Source organism: Podarcis vaucheri (assembly GCF_965113315.1).
Source record: "Podarcis vaucheri genome assembly, chromosome: 13".
NCBI lineage: Eukaryota > Metazoa > Chordata > Lepidosauria > Squamata > Lacertidae > Podarcis > Podarcis vaucheri.
Window position 1 is genome coordinate 35194976 of NC_138751.1, and position 13292 is coordinate 35208267.

At 46.5% G+C, this 13292-nt stretch overlaps 1 protein-coding gene across 4 annotated transcripts in view; it reads left to right on the forward strand.

Moving 5' to 3' along the window:
- The window catches only part of IGF2BP1 (insulin like growth factor 2 mRNA binding protein 1), a 70064-nt gene that overhangs the window by 40423 nt on the left and 16349 nt on the right, over positions 1 to 13292 (forward strand). For 2 of the 4 annotated variants that reach the window (XM_082194394.1, XM_082194393.1), the window contains exons 3-9: positions 4423 to 4471; positions 5306 to 5357; positions 6491 to 6554; positions 8925 to 9206; positions 10443 to 10577; positions 11228 to 11350; positions 11818 to 11953. In XM_082194394.1, coding sequence (XP_082050520.1) covers positions 4423 to 4471; positions 5306 to 5357; positions 6491 to 6554; positions 8925 to 9206; positions 10443 to 10577; positions 11228 to 11350; positions 11818 to 11953 — 841 coding nt within the window. The other 2 variants (XM_082194396.1, XM_082194395.1) reach the window with 2 other exon arrangements.

A 13292-nucleotide genomic window follows, 5' to 3' on the forward strand; every position in this document is an offset into this window, starting at 1 on the left:
GAGGTAACACTAAAGTTATCTCCCTTGACCTGGTTTGTTTATCTGATTTATGCAGAGGGAAGATTCCAAAATGGGAACAACTGGGATTTCTACACTTTGTGGTTTATTAAGCCAAGGCTCTTTGTCATATGCAAACATGGGCAATGGAAGGCCCCATCTGCACTGTACGTTTAAAGCACTTTCACACCGCTTTAACTGTCATGGCTCCATATATATATATATGTGTTTTTGTCATGTGTCATGTCTCTTTTCCAACACATGAAAGAAACAGGACACGAAATTAATTTTGCTGATTCCAAATTGCTCTTTAACATGGAACATCACCACAAGAGAATAATCATGGAAGCCATCGAGATAGAGAAACACCCTCACAACATGAACAAGCGTGACGACACGTCCCGCCTGCCAGACATCTGGAAATTAGCCCTCCCCACAAAAACCGACACCAGAACCAGAGGCACACAGAACGCCGTCACCAATCAACCACACCAGACCCAAACCCAGACCCTCTCCACAGACATATTACAGACTCCATCCAGTAGCCAAACTATAGTGGCACCTCCGGATGCTGCACCCCCCTGCAATCCCTACACAGATCTGGCTGGCACAAGGCACAAAACCACAGCTCGCCCCTATACACGAAGCCAAGCCAGAGCACAACTAAATGCAGCACAGCCATCTTCTCAGAAAAACTCTTCACAAGCTCAAGAGGTCAAGACACAAAAGCTTTAGCAACTAATCTACACTTAATGACCCACCCAGTGGTATTCAGAATATCACTCATGAAATCACTCAAGATATCCCTCAAGTAATTAAGGAACAAAAGAAGAAGAGGCACACTAATCTAGGAACTTCCTCTCTGCCCAGAACGTTGGAGGCTATACACCACACCCCTCAACAGTATTTATAGGAACTCAAACACCAGATTCTGCTCTGTTCCAGTAACAAGAAGCCGAAAGCACCAGCCTGAAGATGACGAGTGAGACCTCGTCGAAACGTCGCACAGACACCCCAACTCTTACACGGGAAGACACCCGAAGACACCAAAACCTGCATATATATATATATATATATATCTGTAATTTATGAAGGATTCTGAGCATTGTAAAGAGACCCCTTTTCGCCTCACAGAGCTACAATTCCCAACGGTTCTTGGGTAGAGGGATTGATGGTTAAACCACTCTGGGAATAGTAGGGGAATGAAGGGGCGGTCTCCTGAGAACTCTCAGAAGCCTTAACAAACTACAGTTCCCAGGGTTCTTTGAGGGAAGGCATGGCTGTTTAAATGCTGCTTTACATGTATATGACAGATGCAGAATGTGGCACATAGAGACATGAATTTTGGAGGTCAAACCTGTTACGGTTGGTCATTTGTCAACATTTTAAGACTGTTGCCAAACAACCTGTCGTCCTCCCCTTCCTGTTTTTCCTGTTGACTTTACTCCAAAATGTGTATTGCATTCAATTAGAAGCTGAAATAGTTGTTTGCTTGGAACTCAGAGCCTTCTTCAGGCACAGAAGGAAAATAGCTGGCAGGTAAAGGTAAAGGACCCCTGGACGGTTAAGTCCAGTCAAAGGCGACTATGAGGTTGCAGCTCTCATCTCACTTTCAGGCCCAGGGAGCCGCCGTTTGTCCACAGACAGCTTTCTGGGTCATGTGGCCAGCAGGATTAAACTGCTTCTGGTGCAACGGAACACGCTGACAGAAGCCAGAGTGCACGGAAATTCGGTTTACCTTCCCGCCACAGCGTTACCTGTTTATCTACTTGCACTGGTGTGCTTTTGAACTGCTAGGTTGGCAGGAGCTGGGACAGAGCAATGGGAGCTCTCTCCATCACGGGGATTCGAACTGCCGACCTTCTGATCTCCAAGCCCAAGAGGCTCAGTGGTTTAGACCACAGCGCCACCTCCATCCTTAAAGAACTCAAAGCCGCCTTCAGGCGCAGAAGGGAAATAGTTGTCATGGAGCATTGGACCCCTGCAATTTCTGGCAGGAAGAAGCCTCAGCATTGGCCAGCTCTAGTGTATAAATACTTGGAGCCTGATCGTCTGCTTTTGTCGGATCAACAGGCAGGTTACTTGCTGCTGTCGGCTTCGAGCTTGCGGCTCAAGGATCTTTAACTGGAATGTCTAACAGGGGTCAGCAAGCTTTTTCAGCAGGGGGCCGGTCCACTGTCCCTCAGAACTTGTGGGGGGCCGGACTATATTTTGAAAAGAAGAAAAGGAACAAATTTCTATGCCCCACAAATAAACCAGAGATGCATTTTAAATAAAAGCACACATTCTACTAATGTAAAAACACGCTTATTCCCAGACCATCTGCAGTCCGGATTTAGAAGGCGATTGGGCCGGATCCAGCCCCTGGGCCTTAGTTTCCCTACCCATGGTCTAGATCATTGGTTCTCAACCTGTGGTTGCCCAGATGTTGTTGGACTACAACTCCCATCATCCCTGAGCTCTGGCTTTGCTAGCTAGGGGTGATGGGAGTTGTAGTTCAACAACATCTGGGGAACCACAGGTTGAGAAAGGCTGGTCTAGATGCTAGCCTTAGCTTCACCCTGTCGCCCACAAGTTAACAGCCATCAAACGGAAGTTAGGCAAGCCTTATCTTCTGAGCATGCCTGGAGAGGTTAACACCACTGTATATCAGTGCCTCTAATCCATGCTAAATCCCTGAGGCATCCCAGCAGCACTTCCTGATCAAGTGAATCGGGGCCTAGTAAGACCAATGGGGTCGCACCCCCTCAGTCCAGGACTACAAGTAAATTGTCTGTCTGAATGACAAAATCTGTCTCTGTCCACTTGCAAAGACTGGAACCAGATTGCTTATAGACAGGAATTAGCAAACAAAAAAGTTTAATACATGAGTGCCTGGGCCAGATATATGAGTGTATGCTTTCAGAACAAACAAACAACAACGATTTTATTATTTATACCCTGCCCAACTGGCTGGGTTCCCCCAGCCACTCTGGGCATCTTCCAGCACGTATAAAAATGTAATAAAACACCAAACATTTAAAAAAAACTTCTCAATATAGGGCTGCCTTCAGACGACTTCTAAAAGTTATGTAGTTCTTTATGTCCTTGACAACTGACGGGAGGGCGTTCCACAGGGCGGGCGCCACCACCGAGAAGGCCTTCTGCGTGGCTCCCTGTAACCTCATTTCTCACAGTGAGGGAACTGCCAGAAGGCCCTTGGAGCTGGAGACGCTCCTTTAGGTATACAGGGCCGAGGCTGTTTAGGGCTTTAGAAGTCAGCAACAACACTGTGAATTGTGCTCTGAAACATAGGGGGAGCCAGTGAAAATCCTTTAGGACCGGTGTTATATGGTCTCCCGGCGGCTGCTCCCAGTCACCAGTCCAGATTAGTTGTAATTTCCAAGTGGGTAGCCCCACGTAGAGTGCATTGCAGTAGTCCTAGTGGGAGATAACCAGAGCATGTACCACTCTGGCGAGATATGCTCACCTAGCTGACCAACCCATGCTGAGTTCGAAACTGGCTGATGGTGTCCTGGTTCTCCTGGATTAGGTGATGACGGCTCGAATTCTGACTGCAGCCTGAGTCCTTTTAAAGTAGCTGGTAATTCTTCCCTGAGAAAGGAGGGAGATGGTGCATGTCTTTCTGAGTATCTTGACTGCCTGAAACAGGCAACAGTAGCGCTCTCCTTATCTGACCAGATATGACCTGGCAGTGGACTGGACGTGTCTGGTGCAGGACCGGCCATGCATACAGCCCGTTGGGTTGGACGCGAGGCATTTTTATCTGTAAAATGAGTTTCCAGAGTCTTTTAAAAGCCAATTAAGTCCATAAGCCTCTGGGGGCAGACGATCTTAATAAGTTTGTTGCAGAGGTCTGGCGCACACCGTACAAGTGCTAAGTTCATGGGCACTGTTCATGGGTATGCAAACGTTGAATGCACCAGATTCATTCTAGCTTCTTATTATTTTGTAATCTGTAGACAGCCTTCTTTTACAGTATACGTGGAGCAGCCTTGAGGTCCTCTCTAGAGAATCTTGTAGCATTGTTGTCAGACGTAATTTTCAGATTGGTTTTCTAGTACAGGATTATTGTTCCTGGGATTTGTGGAGGTGCGGAATTTGTGTTTATTTGATTTTTGCACGTGGAAATGTATTTTCATTTTGTAAATGGATCAGAGAGGAAATGTCCTTCATAGGGCAGCCTCGAAATCTTCAAAAGAAACACTAAAAATGGTTTGGGGCACAATTGCAGATCAAGACCGAGGAAAGCTTCATCTGTTGAATTTCTGCATGTCATAAAGATGTTTAAGGTCACAGGAGCCTTATCAGATGTTAATCCTACAGTACAATAATTAAAATTATGTGAACCGCCCTGAGACCTTCGGGTATAGGGCGGTATAGAAAACAAACAAACAAACAAATAATATTTATCCTTTGTTTTAGGAGCCGCAAAATTCAGATAAGGAACATCCCCCCTCAGTTACGATGGGAGGTAAGTGAGGTCTCTGACAAGTGCGTAGTCTTAGCATCTGTGTCTGAAATGTCTTTTTAATAAACTGGAAGCTGCATGCTGGATGAGTGAGCTTTGGGATACTTTGAGATGTGTGAATGGGGCAGAGCAATGGAGATTATTAGATTTTTCCGATTCCCTTCCGTTGCAAAGAAAAGAATCCCTCTGGAGCGAAAGGAAAGAGACCAGATTAAATGGAGTTTCCCTCTTGCAACGCATGCATTTCCTAAACAATGGTGCATGCTACTTAGCTAATCTAACCGCTGAAATGCAGAGGCATGCTTACATACCGTATGAGTACATTTTCAGGTTTTTTGAGCTCCGCTTTGAGACCTTGGCTCCATCTTCAGTATAGATTTAAGAAAGTAACCTTGCCTCTTCAAACACTCAGGGCACCCTCTAAAGAATCCGGGGAACTGTGGCTTGTTAGGGGTGCTGAGAGTTGTCAGGATATTCCTATTTCCCATCACACGGAGCTACAATTATCCAACTGGTCATCAATCCCTCTTCCCAGGGAACTCTGGGAATTGTAGTTCTGGAAGTGGAATAGGGGGGTCTCCTAGCAACTCACAGCACACTTTACAAGCTCCAGACTCCCCAGGGTGGTGGTGTTTTTTTTTGGGGGGGGGGGGAGGCACGACCTTAAATGTACAATGCAAGTGAGTTCTTCGTCTCCTGTGGGCTGTTGTTGTTTCGTCCTTCATTTTTGGTGCTTCCTTTCCTGATTTTTACCTTTGGTGAAATTTTCTGTGTAACTCTTTCTCTTTATTTCTCTTCCACAAACCACTTCTTTTTGTTTCTTCCACATTTGAATAGGTTCTGGATGGTTTGCTAGCTCAGTATGGTACTGTGGAAAACTGTGAACAAGGTAACGACCTTTGAGATGTTTCAGAGAATGTATATGGGTGGGCCTTGGAGCAAAAGACAGGAACCAGACCAGGGCAATGGATGAAATAGGCTGTAACCACTGAGCCTCTTGGGCTTGCCGATCAGAAGGTCGGTGGTTCAAATCCCCACAATGCGGTGAACTCCCATTGCTCTGTCCCAGCTCCTGCCAACCTAGCAGTTCGAAAGCACACCAGTGCAAGTAGATAAATAGGTACTGTTGCGGTGGGAAGGTAAACGGTGTTTCTGTGCGCTCTGGTTTCCATCACGGTGTCCTGTTGTGCCAGAAGCGGTTTAGTCTTGCTGGCCACATGACCTAGAAAGCTGTCTGTGGACGAACGCCGGCTCCCTCAGCCTGAAAACAAGATGAGCACCACAACCCCATAGTCACCTTTGACTGGACCTAACCATCCAGGGGTCCTGTACCTTTTTTTTACCTTTAATCATAGAATTGTAGGGTGGGGACCTTGAGGAGCATCTAGTCCAACCCCCTGCGATGCAGGAATCTCAACAGACTCAATACCTGACAGATGACATTCCGACCCCTTTGCTATTCATTCATTCATTCATTCATTCATTCATTCACCAGATTTCTGGACTGCTGTTCCTTACACATAGCGATCTCAGGGTGTGAGGTTACAGCATAACATACTGCATAGACTCAGCTCAGGATAGAATTTGTGGCATATGGTTAAGGGTGAAATGCATATTCATAAACCGACACATGTTATAACTCTAGCAGAAGATCTCAAACCTCTTTGTGGTATGCGTGTATGAATACATGTGAGTGCTGGACATGTGTGTGGGTTCAGACACATATATGTCACCGCATACAACAGGGGCTGCAATAATGCCACACACAATACCTAGCGGAAATGGCAGGGTTCGTTGTGGGTCCTTCTTAGCCCAGGGCTGTCAGCAGGTGCCTGGTGATCCTGACACCACTCCTGTGGTGCAATCTGCTGGAATTGTGAAAAAACAAACTTCTTTAAGCTCAAGCCCTTGCTTTCTCTCATGCGTGGTGAGGATTGAGCTTGTTTTATACAGAGTTATTTTGATCGATGATATGGGTGCCTGCTTTAGCTAACCGAGATTTCTTCTTCCTCCTCGTGCAAGTGAATACGGACAGTGAGACGGCGGTTGTCAACGTCACCTACTCCAACCGGGAGCAGACCAGACAGTGAGTTTTTTAAGTACCTTATTGGCTTGTAATTGTTATCTGACTTGGTCCTTGGGTGTGTTCACAATTCTGTGCAGGGCTTCGAATTCTGTGGCTGGCAAAAAAAACCCCCAAAATACATTTGCTGCTGCCTGCCTCCTTAATTTATTTCTGTTGCAAAGTCTGTGACTTGTTTATTACAGTGGTACCTCGGTTTACGAACTTAATCCGTTCCGGAAGTCCGTTCTTAAACGGAGGCGCTGTCCCTAATGAGGCCTCCCGCCGCTGGTGCCCTTCCACCATTCGGATTCCGTTCTTAGACCGAGGTATAGTTCGCAAACTGGGACACTACTTCTGGTTTTGCGGAGTTTGTAAACTGAATCGTTCGTAAGCAGGGCTGTTCTTAAACCGAGGTACCACTGTATTTATTTAAGTGCATTTATATGTCTCATCCCCCCAAAAAGTGATATCAAAGCAATGTTTGGACTGTAACACAGTTGATTAACATTTTCTTCCTCTTCTGGGGACAACATTCTCAGGGTTGTGTGACAGTGGTGACTTAGTCTCCCAAATAGAGGCAAACAGCCCTCTCCTCAATTGATCTGTGCAGGTCAGCTAAGGAGGTGATCTATCTGATGGCTGGAGAGGGGAGGGGTGGTTCGCCTCTCCATGCAAATACTGGGCTGGACAGGGAGGTTTAAAGCTCTCTTCCCACCTCAGCAATGGTTGGCTTTCTGCAGCATGAGAAACGGCAGAAGAACACCACAGGGAGGCTATTTGGGTGACCATGACTGGGCTTGTAAAAAGCGATTGAGCAAAAACATGGCAGTTCATCACCAAACTCTGAGCACAGAAGCATCTCTCCCCCTGCCATGATGCAATGTGTAGAAATAGCGGGGGTTGCAGCAGCATTAAAAGAAAAAAAGAATTGCAGTATCAGATTTAAAGGTAGCAGCAGCCGCCGCCATGTGTTGGGATGCTGGGATGTGTTACCAGGTTGTCCCATAATGTGGCCTTGTTAATGGTAACACCCCCATCTATAGGTGGCTGTGCGGAACTGCAGCCCATTGCTAAAATTATACTCCGGCCTTGCTTTCTTAAGGCATGTTGTAATCCTAGATCTCTGATGATTTTACCTCAAATACAGTGATACCTCAGGTTACATACGCTTCAGGTTACATACGCTTCTGGTTACAGACTCCGCTAACCCAGAAATAGTGCTTCAGGTTAAGAACTTTGCTTCAGGATGAGAACAGGAATCGTGCTCCAGCGACGCAGCAGCAGGAGGCCCCATTAACTAAAGTGGTGCTTCAGGTTAAGAACAGTTTCAGGTTAAGAACGGACCTCCAGAATGAATTAAGTATTTAACCTGAGGTACCACTGTAAATAAATAAAGAAGCTTGTTTGTTTGTTTGTTTGTTTGTGGTAAACGCCTTAGAGATCTAGGATTACAGCATGCCTTAAGAAAGCAAGGCCAGAGAATGAGTGTGTGTGTGTATGTATATGTATACATGCACACATACCCCGTATGTTTCCGTGTATAAGACTAGGTTTTATTCCTTAAAAATAATGTCAAAAATTAGGGGGCATCTTATAGATGGGGGCATCTTATAGACGGAAAAAATACGGGTGTGTGGGTGTATTCCTTCATTCATTCTCCACCTCCAAAACCGTTTCATCACATTTAGTTTAAGGTGAAATATACATCTTGACAAAATCTTAACGTGTAGCGATAAAAAACGTCAGGGTATGAAGCGATTTTTTAAAAATGCCATTACTGATGGCTATTTCAAATTAATGGTGGTGGAGGGGAGAGAACTGCCCATATATCAGCTTCCTTTCCCTTTGTCAGAAGTGAATAAGGAAAGAGCAAAAAAAAAAAAAAATCACTGGAAAGCAGCTGTGGCAATCGGAAGAGGGAAGAGGGCTTGTGGGTTTCAACAGGGGATGGGGGCAGATGCAGGAGGAACCTTCTGGCTTTTCAAAATGGCCTTGTTGCTATATGTTCTTGGCTGCTTTATATATCAGCCTTGCCATGACTCCATCCCTTTTTATTTACTATAATAATATAGCATGTGGTGCGTCTCATAGTGAAGCCTCTGGTGTGTGAATTGGCAGAGCTGGTGTGGTGGTGGCGTGGAACAGAGAGTAGTTTGAAGTCCAGCTTCTGTGAGGGAAGGAAAAGTTGTCAGCTGGTTGGGGATTAAAACCTCAGGACAAGCTGAGGAGTGGTCCAGGGCAAAACTGCACACAGTAGTAGTAGGGTTTGATTTCACATGCAGATTTTAACTAACCAGACAGTTCTTTTGACTGCAGATGTGCTGATTTTAGTTTTAAGTGGAGTTAATTGAGCGGCTTCTCTCTCTGTGTATCTGTCTGTCTTGTCTTCAGAGCCATTATGAAACTAAACGGCCACCAACTGGAAAACCACGCACTGAAGGTCTCCTACATCCCCGATGAACAAACTGCCCAGGGTGCAGAGAATGGGCGCCGAGGGGGCTTTGGATCACGGGGCGCCCCGAGGCAAGGTTCACCCGTGGCTTCAGGAGCACCCGTGAAACAGCAGCCAGTAGACATTCCCCTCCGCCTTCTCGTTCCCACCCAGTATGTGGGAGCCATCATTGGCAAAGAAGGTGCCACCATCCGCAACATCACCAAGCAGACGCAGTCCAAGTAAGGCCCTGCTAGCTTAGCAAGTGTTTCCATAGCAACCCCGCTTGCTTACTGCTACACCTTTGCACTGATTTGTTGCCGGTAGTGTGCTAGGGGCTGCATGGGACACAAGGCCAGCCCTATCGTTGGGCAGAGTGAGATGTCTGCCTCAGACACTGGGTGGTGAGGTGCTGGAAGGCACAGTGGTGTGTGTGCCAGGCAAGCTGTGTCGCATCCCTTTGGATGTCCTGCAGGGCTTAGGCAGAGTGGAAGGCCCTGTCCTGTTGACGCTGTTGAAGCCCAGTTGGTATATGGGAGGCGCCATCTTCTCCTTCTCCCTAGGCAAATAAAGCAACTTGGAGTATGCTCTGGTGGAAACTTAGCCCAGAAGGATTTAAGCTGTTAAGACTGGAGGGTCAGAGGCCTGGGGATTGGGATTCAGAGAACCAAAGTGTGCCTGCTCTTGGGCCTAGAAGGCACCTCAGGCTGCAGATGTGGGTGCTGTTAAGGGTGGCACATTGGGACATTTATTTATTTACAAGGGTGTGTATGTGTCTTTATATAATATATACGTGTCTTGTGTGTGTATACACACGCACACATTCTTGACCTGCCACAGGATATTTTCAGTGATGGTCCCCCGTTTGTGGAGTGCCATACCCTGTGAGGTACATATGTTCCCCTCATTGTTACCTGGCTCATGGAGACCCAGCCCACTGGGAAATGATATATTATTTCGTTTTTTGTGCTACCCTTTCTCTAAGAAAACAATTTCCTCTTTCCCTTTCCCCTCACTGCAGCCTCATGACATAGCTTAAGATGAGAGACAGGGACTAGCCCAGGAACTAACCCAGTGAGCTTGATGGCTGAGGAGGAGTTTTAACGCAGGCCACCTCAGTCCCAGTCCCAGAGCTCCATTGTTCATTGTTCGAGATTCAAAATTACTTCTACTGCAGAAATGTTCCTTTACTGTATGTCTAAGAAGGCCTGCAAATGGCCTTGTTCTTGCCCAGGGAGTTTTACAGATCTTCCTGAGGTTGACAAGATGGATATGGAAGGGAGAAAAGAGAAGGATTGTAAGATTTGTAGTAAAGATGGAGAGCCTGGGCAGAGGCAGAGGAGCAGCCAAGGGGAGTCAAGTTTCTGAAGCATCTGTTGGGTGGACTTTGGGTTTCTGGTTCTTTGGGCGCATGCTGTGGTCCTCCTTTTCCGAGTTTTGCTACTCAAGCATCTGGCTCTTCTCTCCCTTCCCTGCAGAATCGACGTGCACCGGAAGGAAAACGCCGGGGCAGCAGAGAAAGCGATCAGTATCCATTCGACCCCAGAGGGCTGTTCTGCCGCTTGCAAGATGATTTTGGAAATCATGCAGAAGGAGGCAAAAGACACCAAGACGTAAGGCTGTGGGCTATCGTTGGCACAAAGTGTGGTGTTGGCTTATTGGATAGTTGTTTATTTCCTTGACATCTGATGGGAGGGCGTTCCACAGGGCAGGCGCCACTACCGAGAAGGCCCTCTGCCTGGTTCCCTGTAACCTCACTTCTCGCGGTGAGGGAACCGCCAGAAGGCCCTCGGAGCTGGACCTCAGTGTCTGTGCTGAGTGATGGGGGTGGAGATGCTCCTTCAGGTATACAGGACTGAGGCCGCTTAGGGCTTTAAAGAGCAGCACCAACACTTTGGATTATGTTTGGAAACATACTGGGAGCCAATGTAGGTCTTTCAGGACTGCTGTTATATGGTTTCAGCTGCCACTCCCAGTCACCAGTCTAGCTGCCGCATTCTAGATTAGTTGTAGTTTCCGGGTTACCTTCAAAGGTAGCCCCACGTAGAGCGCATTGCAGTAGTCCAAGCGGGAGATAACTAGAGCATGCACTACTCTGACGAGACAGTCCACCTACAGCTTCCAGAAGAGGCCTGTCTATTCAGGGGTTGGTGTCCCAAAGTGTAAGAGGTTGCCTGGAATTGACCTCAGGAGCATGTCAGAATGTGAGAGTCCAATCCTCTGATTTCACCCCTTCCCCCCCAACTTCTCCCCCCTCACACAGGGCTGATGAAGTGCCCCTGAAAATCCTAGCCCATAACAACTTTGTGGGACGGCTGATCGGCAAAGAAGGCCGCAACTTGAAGAAGGTGGAGCAGGACACAGAGACAAAGATCACCATCTCTTCGTAAGGCTTTCTTCTCCATTCTGTCCTCTCACCCCCTTTCATTTTGACCCCCTTTTTATATATAAAAAAGTATTGTATTCAAATTGGGCTGTCTTCACACTAGGGCGCTATGGAGTGTTGAATCTTTTTCCCTTCATCCACACAGGAGCAGTTTCTATTTTATTCCTTCATAATCTACCTCAAGAGTTTCCCGCCAATACTGTTGGGCAAGGGGTATATTTGTACCGTGTGTTGTTGTCCTCTCCCCTCAGTTAGTTACTTCCCTGCCCACCATAAGTCCTGGAAACTTGAGGTGCATTGTGGGCCAGTGTGCACTCACTTAAAAAAAAAAAGTTGTGTTTTTTTTGAAAGACGTATTTTGCACGAAGCAGCAGTCAACATTGAAATGAGATTATGCATGTTGCTCCAAGTTAGGCAAGGATTTGGGGACACTTGCATGAAAGGCTGATGCTTCCTTTCCTCCCCAGGCTGCAGGATTTGACCCTGTACAACCCTGAAAGGACCATCACTGTGAAGGGCTCCATTGAGAACTGCTGCAAAGCCGAGCAAGAGATCATGAAGAAAGTGAGAGAAGCCTATGAGAACGATGTGGCGGCTATGAGTGTGAGTCTGCTTATGTTGCACCTTCTCTGGGCATTCAGAAGCTCTAAAGACAGCCCATCTAGGGCTACTGCTGTCTGTCTTGGAATCGCCGGCTTTCCATCAAAAGGCTCTGAAATCCATTCAGCTGCTTTGTATGAATATGTTATCCTTCAAAAGCCATTCCCTAGTTGGTTGTGGACCTGGGAATCTTAATTCTTAGGCCAGGCATTCCCAACCGTCAGCCCTCCAGATGTTTTGGACTACAACTCCCATCATCCCTGACCATTGGTCCTGTTAGCTAGGGATCATGGGAGTTGTAGGCCAAAACTTCTGGAGGGCTGACGGTTGGGGATGCCTGTCTTAGGCCTTGGGTTCTGCATTGTTACTTTGAATAGCATTGGTTCCTCCCTGCCATACTTACTTTTCCTTTTATAGGTTATAATCTTATGACAGATAAAGTAAGGTGCAGATGGGCAGGTGCGATGATAGAAATTCTTGTGGACTAGAAACTTTTGCTAACTTGGTTGCAACATTATAATAAGTTAAGTGGTCAAAAGAGAGGCTGCTAAGTGACAAGGTGGAGGAATAACTTTTAAGAAGGAAATATGTTCATTTCTCTTGATTTGAAGCAGAGGCTCTGAAACAGAGAAGGTTGGTCGCAAATGAACCCACCAATTATTCATTCATTCATTCATACCCCGCCCATCTAGCTGGGTTTGCCCAGCCACTCTGAGCGGCTACCAACAGAATTAAAAGCACAATAAAGCACCAGTCATTAAAAACTTCCCTAAACAGGGTTGTCTTCAGATGTCTTCTAAAAGTCAGATAGTTGTTTATTTCCTTGACATCTAACGGGAGGGCGTTCTACAGGGTGGGCGCCACTGCCAAGAAGGCCCTAGTAGTAGTAGTAGCAATATTTAATATTGACATAGGGCTTTTTGAATGTTTGGATTGCAGTAATCTTTACAATAATCAGTAGGCGTTGTTATTCTCACTCTATGGTCGATGGAGACTGAGAAAGACTTAATTCTGATGTATTGGTTGCATATGGGGAATCAGTCTCTGGCTTAATGAACACAGGCAATGGGATATTAATGCCCAGTGTGCAAATAATGGGCAGCCCTTTTGATTCTCCTTTGGCACAAGTGAACAAAAAAGCCAGGAAGCCACAGTTAACCGCAGCTTCCTGTTAACACGCAAAGCGGGAGCTATGGTTGATAGCTTCGAAACAAGCCAGAATTCATAAGTCAACCTTACGCTGTGTTGTAAAGCTGGCTTCTGATCCTGGCTTGCTTGGATGCCATGAACTGAAGTTCCCAATTAGAAGGTAACAGGAAGCTGTGGTTGATTGCAACTTCCT